We start from the raw sequence: 12,023 nt of genomic DNA on the forward strand, positions 1-12,023 counted from the left end.
GCTTATCTCCCAGGAAATGGAGCCTGTGTTATATGACAGCTATAAACAAAAGGGATTTTCCTGTGCTCCCGAGAGAATTTCTGAGGGAGCAATGGAGAATGTTAAGGGACTGATTTCTCTGTAGTATTTATTTGACTTGCTTGCAAACTGTCACCAGGTTGCCTAATTTAGTGATGCACTGTACAAATACATTGAATAAACCTGTATCTTTGTAAATACAAAGATTACACCATAAATAGATTGCAAAATACTAATCAGTGTCCGGTGACTTTCTTCTAAAGGAAAACAAACCCTGGAAAACAGATTGCAAAGTTGGACCTTTTCACCAGTTGAAGAAAACAGGCTGTGTGCAAGGGAGATTCAACTTCAGATTAGAGCTGGAAGGGACCTTGGAGGTCTTCTAGTCCAGCCCCCTGCTCAAGCAGGAGACCTTATATACCATTTCAGACAAATGGCCATGCAGGCTCTTCTTAAAAACCTCCAGTGATGGAGCACCCACCATTTTTTGGAGGCATGTGGTTCTACTGGTTGATTGTTCTCACTGTCAGGAAAATTACTCCCTAATTCCAGGTTGCTTCTCCTTGATTAGTTTCCATCCATTGCTTCTTGTCCTGCCCTTCGGATCTTTGGAAAATAAGTTGACCCCCTTATTTGGGGCAGCCCCTTAAATATTGCAAGACTGCTATCATGTCCCCCCTAGTCCTTCTTTTCTCTAGACTAGCCAAACACAAATCCTGCAACTGTTCTTCATATGTTTTAGTCTCCAGGCCTTTAATCATCCTTAGTTGCTCTTCTTTGCACTTTTTCCAAAGCCTAAACATCTTTTTGGTAATTTTGTAATGTTATATTTTGTATTACAAAAAAGATAAAACGTTCTTCGTATGTCACACATCAGGATCGCCCATCACAGGGGCTGCTTTAGTTTATGTTTATGTTTATGTTTATTATATTTGTATACCGCCCTTCCCCCAAAGGACTCAGGGCGGTGAACAGGGCACATATAAAAATACAGAATACAAAAATTAAAAAGAGAATTAAATACGAGCCCGAACTAAAAACAGTAGAAAATGTAAAAATCCCCAATAAAAACCCCAGTTCTCTAGTCCTCGGTGAACAACTCTTGACTTCAGCTCCACAAAGGAATTCTGGGCATTGAAATCCACCCACGCTGGCTGGGGAATTCTGGGAGTTGAAGTCCAGAGGCCTTAAAATCTCCAAAGTCGGGGAAAGTCTGGTTTCATACTGTATATTCTCTGCACTCCCAAACCCAACGAATTCAGGCAATTCCGGTTAACCCCCTAAAACCCAGTTTGCAAAAGACTGGAAATGTGATATGTGTGACGTCGGTTGCCACTGTCAACAATGAAAACGCAAGAAATTCGCCTCCCGAGATCAGGTCGGCCATTTTGGGGGGCGCTCCTGTGCGATTGTCAGCCGCGGGACAGGCAGAAATTCGACAGGTGTAGCTTCGTCGACTTTTTTTTTTTTAGCACCCGTCTCCTACCTAGCCCACCCGCCCCCTCTTTTATTTTTTTCCCCTCAAAGGCCGCTTCGCTTTTCATTTCCCGCCTTTTCCAGCCCTCCAACGCCCGCGATTTTCCAATCAGGCGTTCGCCACGGCCACCCCGCGCTCCTTCCGCCGGTTGCTAAGAAACCGCGCCCTGAGAGCGGGAGTGGGGAGCCTCGTCGCGGTTGCCGAGCGTCACTTCCGGTAGAACACCGGAAGCGGCGAATGCGCTTGGTCACGGACTGGAAGCGGCGCTGCTTTGAGTAAAGGCTCCGTCTCGCTTCGCCCTTTTTCCGCCCCGGGAGCGCCGAGCCGGCCCGGACTGCGACGCCGCGGCGCCATGATCACCTCAGCCGGTAAGCGAAGCAACGGCCGGCCGGAGGTAAAGGCCGGGATGGTTTCCGCTGAGTCAGGCAGGGCCCGGAGCGAGGCTTCCCCCCCTCCCTCCCTTCCTCCCGGCTTTCTGGGGCGCCTTCAGGCACCCCGGTGGCTCCAGCGCAGCGGTCTTCAAACTCGGCCCTTTTATGACTTGTGGACTTCAACTCCCAGAATCCCTCAGCCAGGCGTGCCTGTTTTTTTTTCTCTCCCTCCTTCTCTGTAGAGTGGAGAGATTGCAGAGGAAGGGATTACAAGAGAGCAAGCAGGCCAAAAGGGACGCTGGCTGAGGAATTCTGGGAGTTGAAGTCCACAAGTCATAAAAGGGCCAAGTGCTCTCTGAGCTTGGTTACTATCTCGGAGAGGTTTCAATCAATCAGTCGATCGGAATAGAAGTGGAAGGGACCTTCGAGGTCGTCTAGTCCAACCCTGGCCAAGTAGGAATCCCTATAGCAGCGGTCTTCAAACTCGGCCCTTTTATGACTTGTGGACTTCAACTCCCAGAATCCCTCAGCCAGGCGTGCCTGTTTCCCCCCCTCCTTCTCTGTAGAGTGGAGAGATTGCAGAAGAAGGGATTACAAGAGAGCAAGCAGGCCAAAAGGGACGCTGGCTGAGGAATTCTGGGAGTTGAAGTCCACAAGTCATAAAAGGGCCGAGTTTGAAGACCCCCTGATCCAGGGATTAGTTTGTCTGGCTCGTGGCCATGGAGATTTTCGATCATCCAGGTCATGGTTTATTTATTTATTTATTTTATTTTAATTCCATTTATATCCCGCCCTTCTCTGAAGACTCAGGGCGGCTTACAAGCTTAGCAATAGCCTTCATTCTATGTATATGCCTGCTTATTAGGGCTTTCACACACCCACCCCAAGCGGCATTATTACAAAGTCAGCTTATTGCCCCCAACAATCTGGGTCCTCATTTTACCTACCTGGGAAGGATGGAAGGCTGAGTCAACCTTGAGTCTGGTGTCCCTGCAGGTGCTTTTTTCCCCCAAAGGCAGCTGGACTTGGTTTTTCTTTGAGGACGTTTCGCTTCTCATGCAGGAAGCTTCCTTGGTTCTGACTGAACGGTGGAGGATGGAAGGATTTATAGCTCGGGGTTAACTTTGGGGTCCTTGGTGCTCTCTGAGCTTGGTTACTATCTCGCAGAGGTTTCAATCAATCAGTCGATCGGAATAGAGGTGGAAGGGACCTTGGAGGTCGTCTAGTCCAACCCTGGCCAAGTAGGAATCTCTATGGCAGCGGTCTTCAAACTCGGCCCTTTTATGACTTGTGGACCTCAACTCCCAGAATCCCTCAGCCAGGCGTGCCTGTTGGTTTTTTTCTCCCTCCTTCTCTGTAGAGTGGAGAGATTGCAGAAGAAGGGATTACAAGAGAGCAAGCAGGCCAAAAGGGACAGTTGGCTGAAGAATTCTGGGAGTTGAAGTCCACAAGTCATAAAAGGGCCAAGTTTGAAGACCCCTGACCTATAACATTTCTGACAAATGGCTGTCTAAATTCCTCTTAAAAACTCCAGATGGAGCACCCACAACTTCTGGAGGCAAATCATTCCACCAGTTAATTGTTGCTTCTTTCCTTGACTAGTTTCCATCCTATTCCCATTTCTTGTCCTGCCTCCAGCTGCTTTGGATGCCCCTCTTCTTTCTGGCAGCCCCTTTGATATCGGAACACTGCTAGCTTGTTCCCCCTAGTCCTTCTTTTCTGTAGACTGGCCATACCCAACTCCTTCAACTGTTCTTCATATGTTTTTGTTTCCAGGCCCTTAATTATCTTAGTTGCTCCTCTTTGCACTTTTTCCAAAGTCTCAACATCTTTTTTTTGTAACGTGATTGACCAAAATTGGACGCTGTATTCCAGGTGCGGCCTTACTAAGTCTTTATAAAGCGGTACTAACATTTCACGTGATTTTGATTCCGTGCCTCTGTTTTATGTAACCCAAGCACTGTATAAATGAAACAAGGGATTGTTTCATTACCCGACTAGGTAACATCATGAGTGCTAGGAGGGGCGCAGTTTAAATAACAGGAGGAGGAGGAAGAGAAAGAGAAGAGGGAGAAAGATAAAATGAAGGGGAAGGAGGACTGTGGGGGTCCTTGGTGCTCTCTGAGCTGGGTGCTTTTCTTGCAGACATTTCATTACCCAACTAGGTAACATCATCAGTGAAGGAAGAGGAGGAAGCAGGGCTGTGGGATCCGTGGTGCTTTTTGAGCTCCGTGGTTTTCTTGCAGATGTTTAATCACCCATCTAGGTAACATCATCAGTGCTAGGAGAGAGACAATTTTGTGCTGTTTATGATGTATATGTATTGGTGGAAGTGTTTTTGGTAGCTCCTTGATCAGGCCGTTTGATTATTTGTGTGAGTTGGCAATTTCTTGATTGGATTATTGTTTACAGCTTGATTGTTGAGTGTGGGTACTAATTCTGGCATTAATCTCTGCTTATTTGGAGGTTGATAGATGGTGAGGGCTTATGTTGGTCTTTTTGCTTTCTTTTTGATCCTGTGTTTTGAAAGGTGTGTAGAGATTGTTTATCTCTAGCTGCCTGTTTATGTTTATTTGACTGCCATGGTTCCAGGAATTCCCTAGTGGTTTTTGGATTTAACTTGGTCTGGGATGCTCAGCTTCCCAGTTGAAACTATGGTTATGTCTGCCCATGTGAATTTTCACCTTGTCTTCTAACAGCTGGTAAACGTAATGAAGTAAACCAAGCTATAGTGAAATGTATTGTGCTAATGCAGCTCTTCACCTGGTAGTATATTAGCTATAACCGATACGGCTAGGTAGATATATTGTTTCCTCTGCTTACTCAACCTGATCTCCTTACTTCTTTACAGAGTAATGGGGTCCGGAATATCCAGACTTTCTCGACTGTGTGTCATTCAGATGTTTAGAATCAGAATCAGAATACAGCTGGAAGGGATCTCGGAGGTCCTAAAGTCCAGCCCTCTGCTCACGCAGGAGACCCTGTTCCATTTCACACACGTCGCTGTCCAGTCTCTTCTTAAAAGCCTCCAGTGATGAAGCGCCCACAAATTCTGGTTCAATTGGTTAATTGTCCTGACTGTTAGGAAGTTTCTCCTTAATCCCAGTTCGCTTCTGTCTTTGATTAATTTCGATGCGTTGTTTCTTGTCTTGCCTTCTGGTGCTTTGGAAAATAAGTTGACTCCCCCCCCCTCTTCTCTTTTGTAGCCCCTCAAATACTGGACTACTGCTATCATGTCCCCCCCCCCCCCCTTGTCCTCCTTTTCTCTAGACTGGCCACTCTCAGTTCCTGCAACCGTTCTTCATATCCGTTCTTCATATCCAGGCCTTTAATCGTCTTAGCTGCTGCTCTTTGCACTTTTTCCCAAAGTCTCAACATCTTTTTATTACCTTTTTGCAACCGTTCCTTATATGTTTGAGCCTCCAGTCCCCTGATCATGTTCGTTGCTCTTCTCTGCACTCTTTCTAGAGTCTCGACATCTTTTTTTACTTCGTGGTGACCAAAACTGGATGCAGTATTCCAGGGGTGGCCCTACCAAGGTTTTAGGAGGCGGTACTAATAATTCTTTGCCTTTCTTTATACAGCCAAGGACTCTATCGGCCTTTTTATATTGGAATTCAATTCCCATAATCTTTAGCTTGCATAAGATGGGAATCAAAGTCTTAAGAAGGATACAGAATAGCGAAGCCCGGTATGGCTATACATCTCTTTAAGCCAAAGTAGAACTTCCCAAGATGTTAACACGCTAATTGAGAGCTGTAGTCCCGGTACAGAAGAGGAATAGAGATTATGAGGTGCTAAAAGAAGAAATGGGGAGGTTTTTTTGGGACAATATTTTCACAAATCTGCCACGTTTTCAAAAACCCTGAGAAATGCTTTTCAGGTGTAGTTTTTAGATCTCTGCCGTTAAAACCATTGTGAGTTTGGTGTTTTTTTTTTTAGTTTTACAAACCATGCCTTTTACTACCGTACTTTGCTGGAAAGCATAAGCTGTGCTTCATGGCATTATTTTCCATAAGGAGAAGCAGCTTACAACCCTTAGAAAGTGAAGTTAATCTTAAATATTGTGCATGGAAACAGGGCACAGAAGATACCGTGGTGATGAAGGAGTGGATCAGAGTTAATAGAACTCTCTTCTGATAATCATTTTCTGTTTTGGAGCCATTGGTTTACCTGTTCGTTGAGGATCAAAAACTCGCTAGGATTTGCGTGCTTTTTTTGTTGTTGTTGCTGTCCAGGTCTTGTTCATTTTAGCTTAGCTCGTGTTAGAATGTTGTTATATTCTGAGTCAACCTTGATTCTTTTTTTCTTGGTGACATTTTGTTAGAAGTGGATTCGCATTGCATTCTTCCTAGGCCTGAGAGGGACAGACTTGGCCACAATCACTCACCCTAGGACAGGACTCGAACTCATGATCTCCCAGTGCTATCTCCCGCTAATTGTAAATGTCAAATTGAAGTTCTAATACAGGCGTCTTCAAACCTGGCCCTTTTATGACTTGTGGACTTCAACTCCCAGAATTCTTCAGCCAGCGTGCCAGGCTGAGGAATTCTGGGAGTTGAAGTCCACAAGCAGGGGTCTTCAAACGTGGCCCTTTTATGACTTGTGGACTTCAACTCCCAGAATGGCTCAGCCAGGGTGGCTGAGGCATTCTGGGAGTTGAAGTCCACAAGTCATAAAAGGGCCACGTTTGAAGACCCTTGTTCTAATATATTTATTTATTTATTCGGTTTATATACCGCCCTATTCCCAAAGGACTCAAGGCGGTTTACAAGGCAAAATTTAAAAACAATCCAATATAAAATTAAAATAAATTAAGTCTAGCCGCAAAAATTAAATCACAATTTAAAAATATTAAACCCCTCAGTCCAGACCAGATAACTCAAAGAGCCAGGTTTTTAGGTCCCGGCGAAATGAACGAAGGTCGGGGGCAGTCCGGAGTTCCGTTGGCAGTTGATTCCATAGGGCAGGCGCACCCACAGAGAACGCCCTCCCCCTGTGGATCGCCCGTCGGCAATCCTTGACCGGCGGTATCCTGAGGAGGCCCTCCCTGTGGGAGCGCACAGGACGATGGGAAATTGACGCTGGCAGCAGGTGCTCCCTTAGATAATCCGGGCCCATGCCATTTAGGGCTTTATAGGTCATCACCAGCACCTTGAATCTCACCCGGAGGGCAACCGGAAGCCAATGCAGCTCGCGGAGAAGAGGTGTTACATGGGAGTATCGGGAGACTCCCATCACAACTCGCGCGGCTGCATTCTGCACCAGCTGAAGCCTCCGAGTGGTCCTCAGGGGCAGCCCCATGTAGAGAGCATTGCAGTAGTCTAGCCGGGAGGTCACGAGCGCATGGGTGACTGTGCGTAGGGCATCTCGGTCCAGATAGGGCCGTAACTGGCTCACCAGGCGAACCTGGGCAAAAGCCCCCCTGGCCATGGCTCCTATGTGATCTTCCAAACTGAGCCGTGAATCCAGGAGGACACCCAAGTTGCGGGCCCTATCAACAGGGGGTAACACCTCACCCCCCCATAGTTAACGATGGAAAAGATTGGTTAGTCTGAGATGCCGGTATGCACAGCCACTCAGTTTTGGCAGGATTGAGCTGTAAAATGCATTTGCAAGTCACATTTATGCCCTTTGCTGTAGCAATTCTGAAAATAACCCTGCTTATTTTAAGGTATCAATTCTATGTGATATTTAATATAACTTCTTTTTTTTTTTGCAGCTGGAATAATTTCCCTTCTGGATGAGGAGGAGCCAGAACTCAAGGTAGGCTTCTGGGCTTTTTGTCTGACTTCAGAATAAAATAAAAATAAAAATCAAGGTCTGAATGCTGATATAAAATGTTTTTAAAACTTAAGGTTGTTTCAAGGGTTATATATATATATTTTTACCGGCTCAAGAGATTGCTGTCTTGGCAACTTGGACGTGTTGTAAGACTTCAGCTCCCAGAATTTCCCAGCTAGTCGGTTTTGTTGAAGACAAGTTCAGCACAGGTCTGTTAGTTAAGATGAAGATCGGAAGGAACCGTACAGCATCTTTGCCACTGTACGGTAGTCCTCCTGAGGGACCAGAATTTCTGTTGCTCATCCAGGTGGTCGTTAAGTGGGTCAGGTGGTCGTTAAGTGGGTCAGGCCCAGTTTTACCACCTTGTTTGCCCTGTCAACAAAAGTGCGTATAGTCAAGGCTATGATCTTCCCAGTTGCAATGTATGGCAGTGAAAGCTGGACCATAAGAAAGGCTGAGCGCCAAAGAATTGAGGCCTTTGAACTCTGGTGCCGGAGAAGACTCCTGTGCGTCTCTCGGACTGGAAGGCGATCAAACCGAGATCAACCCTGACTGCTCTTTAGAAGGCCAGATCCTGAAGCTAAAACTCAAATCCTTTGGCCACCTAATGAGAAGGAAGGACTCACTGGAGAAGAGCCTAATGCTGGGAAAGGTGGAGGGCAAGAGAAGACGGGGACGACGGAGAATGAGGTGGCTGGATGGAGTCACTGAAGCAGGAGGCGTGAGCCTAAATGGACTCCAGAAGATGGTAGAGGACAGGAAGGCCTGGAGGAACATTGTCCATAGGGTCGCGATGGGTCGGACACGACTTCGCAACTAACAACAACTTGCCCTGTTTGTTCAGCAAATTCCTGCAGTTGTTAAGTGAACCACACCGTTAAATGTATCTAGCTTCCTCCATTGACTTTGCTAAGAGCCATGGTGGCGCAGTGGTTAGAATTCAGTACTGCAGGCTAATTCACTGCCCACTCCCAGGAGTTTGATCCTGACCGGCTCAAGGTTGACTCAGCCTTCTATCCTTCTCAGGTTGGTAAAATGAGGACCCAGATTGTTGGAGTCAATATGCTGACTCTGTAAAACACTGTGAAGTGATATATAAGTTTATGTGCTATTGCCCTTTCCTTCCTTCCTTCCTTCCTTCCTTCCTTCCTTCCTTCCTCCCTCCCTCCCTCCCTCCCTCCCTCCCTCCCTCCCCGTCCTTCCGAGGGTCGGTAAAATGAGGACCCAGTTTGTTGGGGACAATATACAGAATCTGTAAAACACTGCAAAGCGGTGTATAAGTCTATGTGCTATTGCCCTCCCTCTCTGCCTTTGACCTGTGGTGGCCCAATGGTTAGAATGCAGCACTTCAGGCTAACTCACTGCCCTCTGCCAGGAGTTCAGTCCTGACCAGCCCAAAAGTTGACTCCATCCTTCCCAGGTCGGTAAAATGAGGACCCAGATTGTTGTGTGTGTGTGTGGGGGAAGATGCTGATATTTGTAAACCGCTTAGAGGGCTGTAAAGCCCTGTGAAGCGGTATATAAGTCTAAATGCTACTGCTATTGTTTGTCCTCGGACAATCGAAAATGGGAATTGCGCGGCCTCGGAATGCTAGAGCTGTGATAAACACATGTCTGTTTGCAAAACACCCAGTTTTGGATCGTAGGTCTGTGGGGAGGCTGTGATCATCGTGAGTGCAAGGACTGGCTATAAGTCACCTCTTTCAGTGCCCTGGTAACATCGAGCGGTCGTTAAATGAATGGGATTTAAAGCCGAGGATTCCTCGCATCTCCAATCCTCAGTAGAGTTCTTTTTTTTTTTTTTTTTTTGAGAAAAACCTATGTAGTCTAATTTTTCCCAATTCTGGCCCTGTGCTGTGACTCAGAGACTTCGTCCACCCAGCGCGGAGGCCACGTTCGCTTCTGAATCCGTAGGCTGATTTTTTTTAAGGCTGGTTCTCTTCCTGGGCAAATATTCCCAAGAGGTTTGAGAGTAATGAGTGCTAGTCCTCGACCTATGACCACAGTTGAGCTCGACATTTCCGTTGCTAAGCAAGACAGTCATCAAGCGAATTTTGCCCCATTTTACGACCTTCCTTGCCATCGTTGTTAAGGGAATCCCTGCATTTGTTAAGTTAGCAGTGCGTGCGCGCGCACACACACACACACACCCCAATTGATCTTGCTTGTCACAAGGTCGCAAAAGTGGGATCACCAGATTCCGGGATGCTGCAACCGACATAGATACGACTCAGTTGCCAAGCCTCTGGATTTTGATCACGTGATCCCCATGGGGACGCCGCAATGGCCATAAGTGTGAAAAACGGCCATTCACACACACATCCGGGGCGCTTGCAGCTTTGAACAGTCACTAAATGAACCATTGTAAGTTCGAGAACGCCCTGTATATATGTATATATATATTTTTTCATCCTCTTCGGCAAGCACAAGGCTGCCAAATTGAAATATTGAAATGCCGTTTGTGCCCGAGGGGGGGCCTTGCTCTTTTGCCATGCCAGCCCTATTTGCAAGTCTCTAAAAATCGGTGTTTTTCGTTCTCTTGACAGGAATTTGCTCTCCACAAACTGAACGCAGTGGTCAATGACTTTTGGGCCGAGATCTCCGAATCGGTGGATAAAATGTAAGAGGGAAGGCCTCACGTTCATCTGCAAGCAGGGGCCAAAATGTACCTTGTCCCTTTTCTGAGCAGCTAATATTCAGGGGTAGGCCACCTCGGCTCTTTTATGACTCCTGGACTTCAACTCCCAGAATCCCTGAGCCAGCGATGCTGGCTCAGGAATTCTGGGAGTTGAAGTCCAGGAGTCATAAAAGAGCCGAGGTGGCCTACCCCTGTCGCTAATTGAAATGCTGAAGGAAAGGCTGACGTTCCCCAAGGACTGCAGGGGAACCAATAATTTTTTTCCTTCCTTGCTTTTCCCGCAGTGAAATCCTGTACGAAGATGTTGGGTTTCGTAGTCGGGAGTTTGCCGCCTTGGTGGCTTCGAAAGTGTTCTATCACTTAGGGGCTTTTGAAGAATCCCTGAATTACGCCCTGGGAGCTGGCAACCTTTTCAACGTCAACGACAATTCGGAGTATGTAGAAACTATTATCGGTAAGTTGGGTCCTGTGAGAATGGAAAGGCCTTTGGCTATCCAGATTCAACATCCTGTGCAAAAATTTCACAAAATGCTTAATTCTGGGTAATCATCATCATCATCCTTACATTTTAAGGGGGTACCTGGTTGATACCTAGGATGCTGGCAGCAACCCGTGTCAACCATTAGTGCCAGTCAGTTTGAGTGTTCAGTTGACTGAGGTTCATGTCTAATGACTAATAATAACAACAACAATAATAATAATATGATGATGATGTTGGAAGAGACCAATCAATGAACACCCAACTCACACAAATAAACAAATAGCCCAATCAAGGAACTACTGAGAGTTCTTTGCAGTATTGTGAAAATTAGAATAACAGAGTTGGAAGGGACCTTGGAGGTCATCTAGTCCAACCCCCTGCTCAGGCAGGAAACCCTGTAACATTTCAGACAAATGGCTGTCCAGTCTCTTCTTAAAACCTCCAGTGTTGGAGCATTCACCGCTTCTGGAGGCAGGGAGTTCCACTGGTTAATTCTTCTAACTGTCAGGAAGTTTCTCCTTAGTTCCAGGTGGCTTCTCTCCTTGATGAGTTTCCATCCGTTGCTTCTTTTAGGTGCTCTGGAGAATAGCTTGACTCCCTCTTCTTTGGGGCAGCCCCTGAGATACTGGAAGGCTGTTATCCTGTCCCCCCTCGTCCTTCTCGTCATTAAACTGGACATACCCAATTCCAGCAACCGTTCCTTATATGTTTTAGCCTCCAGTCCCCTGATCATCGGTTATTGGAATTGGGTCTGCCTAGTTTAATGAAGAGAAGGGCATAACAGCAGTGTTCCAGTATTTGAGGGGCTGCCCCAAAGAAAAGGGAGTCAAGCTATTCTCCAAAGCACCTGAAGGCAGGACAAGAAGCAACAGATGGAAACTCATCAAGGAGAGAAGCAACCTAGAACTAAGGAGAAACTTCCTGACAGTGAGAACAATGAACCAGTGGAACTCTTTGCCTCCAGAAGCTGTGAATGCTCCAACACTGGAAGTTTTTAAGAAGAGACTGGACAGCCATTTGTCTAAAATGGTATAGGGTTTCCTGCCTGAGCAGGGGGTTGGACTAGATGACCTCCAAGGAACTCTCGGTAGTTCCTTGATTAAGCCGCTATTTGATTATTTGTGTGAGTTGGGTGTTTCCTCGATTGGAGTATTTTTTTATTGCTTTTTCCCCCTGTGCCCCCTCCCCAGAAGATAACTTTCAGATTTGCCTCAAGATTAGCAGGCATTTTAGTAATCTGTAATTGGATCTATA

General features: G+C 46.4%; 1 protein-coding gene across 1 annotated transcript; it reads left to right on the forward strand.

Moving 5' to 3' along the window:
• Window positions 1-1,611: 1,611 nt before the first annotated feature.
• LOC308679429 (26S proteasome non-ATPase regulatory subunit 1-like) lies at window positions 1,612-10,742 on the forward strand (the record flags this gene model as incomplete). Its single annotated transcript, XM_081347038.1, has 4 exons — window positions 1,612-1,863; window positions 7,589-7,632; window positions 10,197-10,270; window positions 10,573-10,742. Coding segments are annotated over exons 1-4 (304 nt in total), but the record flags the coding sequence as incomplete, so codon positions are not given.
• Between the last annotated feature and the right edge of the window lie 1,281 nt (window positions 10,743-12,023).

The sequence above is a fragment of the Vipera berus genome (genome assembly GCF_964194415.1).
Source record: "Vipera berus genome assembly, contig: HAP1_SCAFFOLD_538, whole genome shotgun sequence".
NCBI classification, from domain to species: domain Eukaryota; kingdom Metazoa; phylum Chordata; class Lepidosauria; order Squamata; family Viperidae; genus Vipera; species Vipera berus.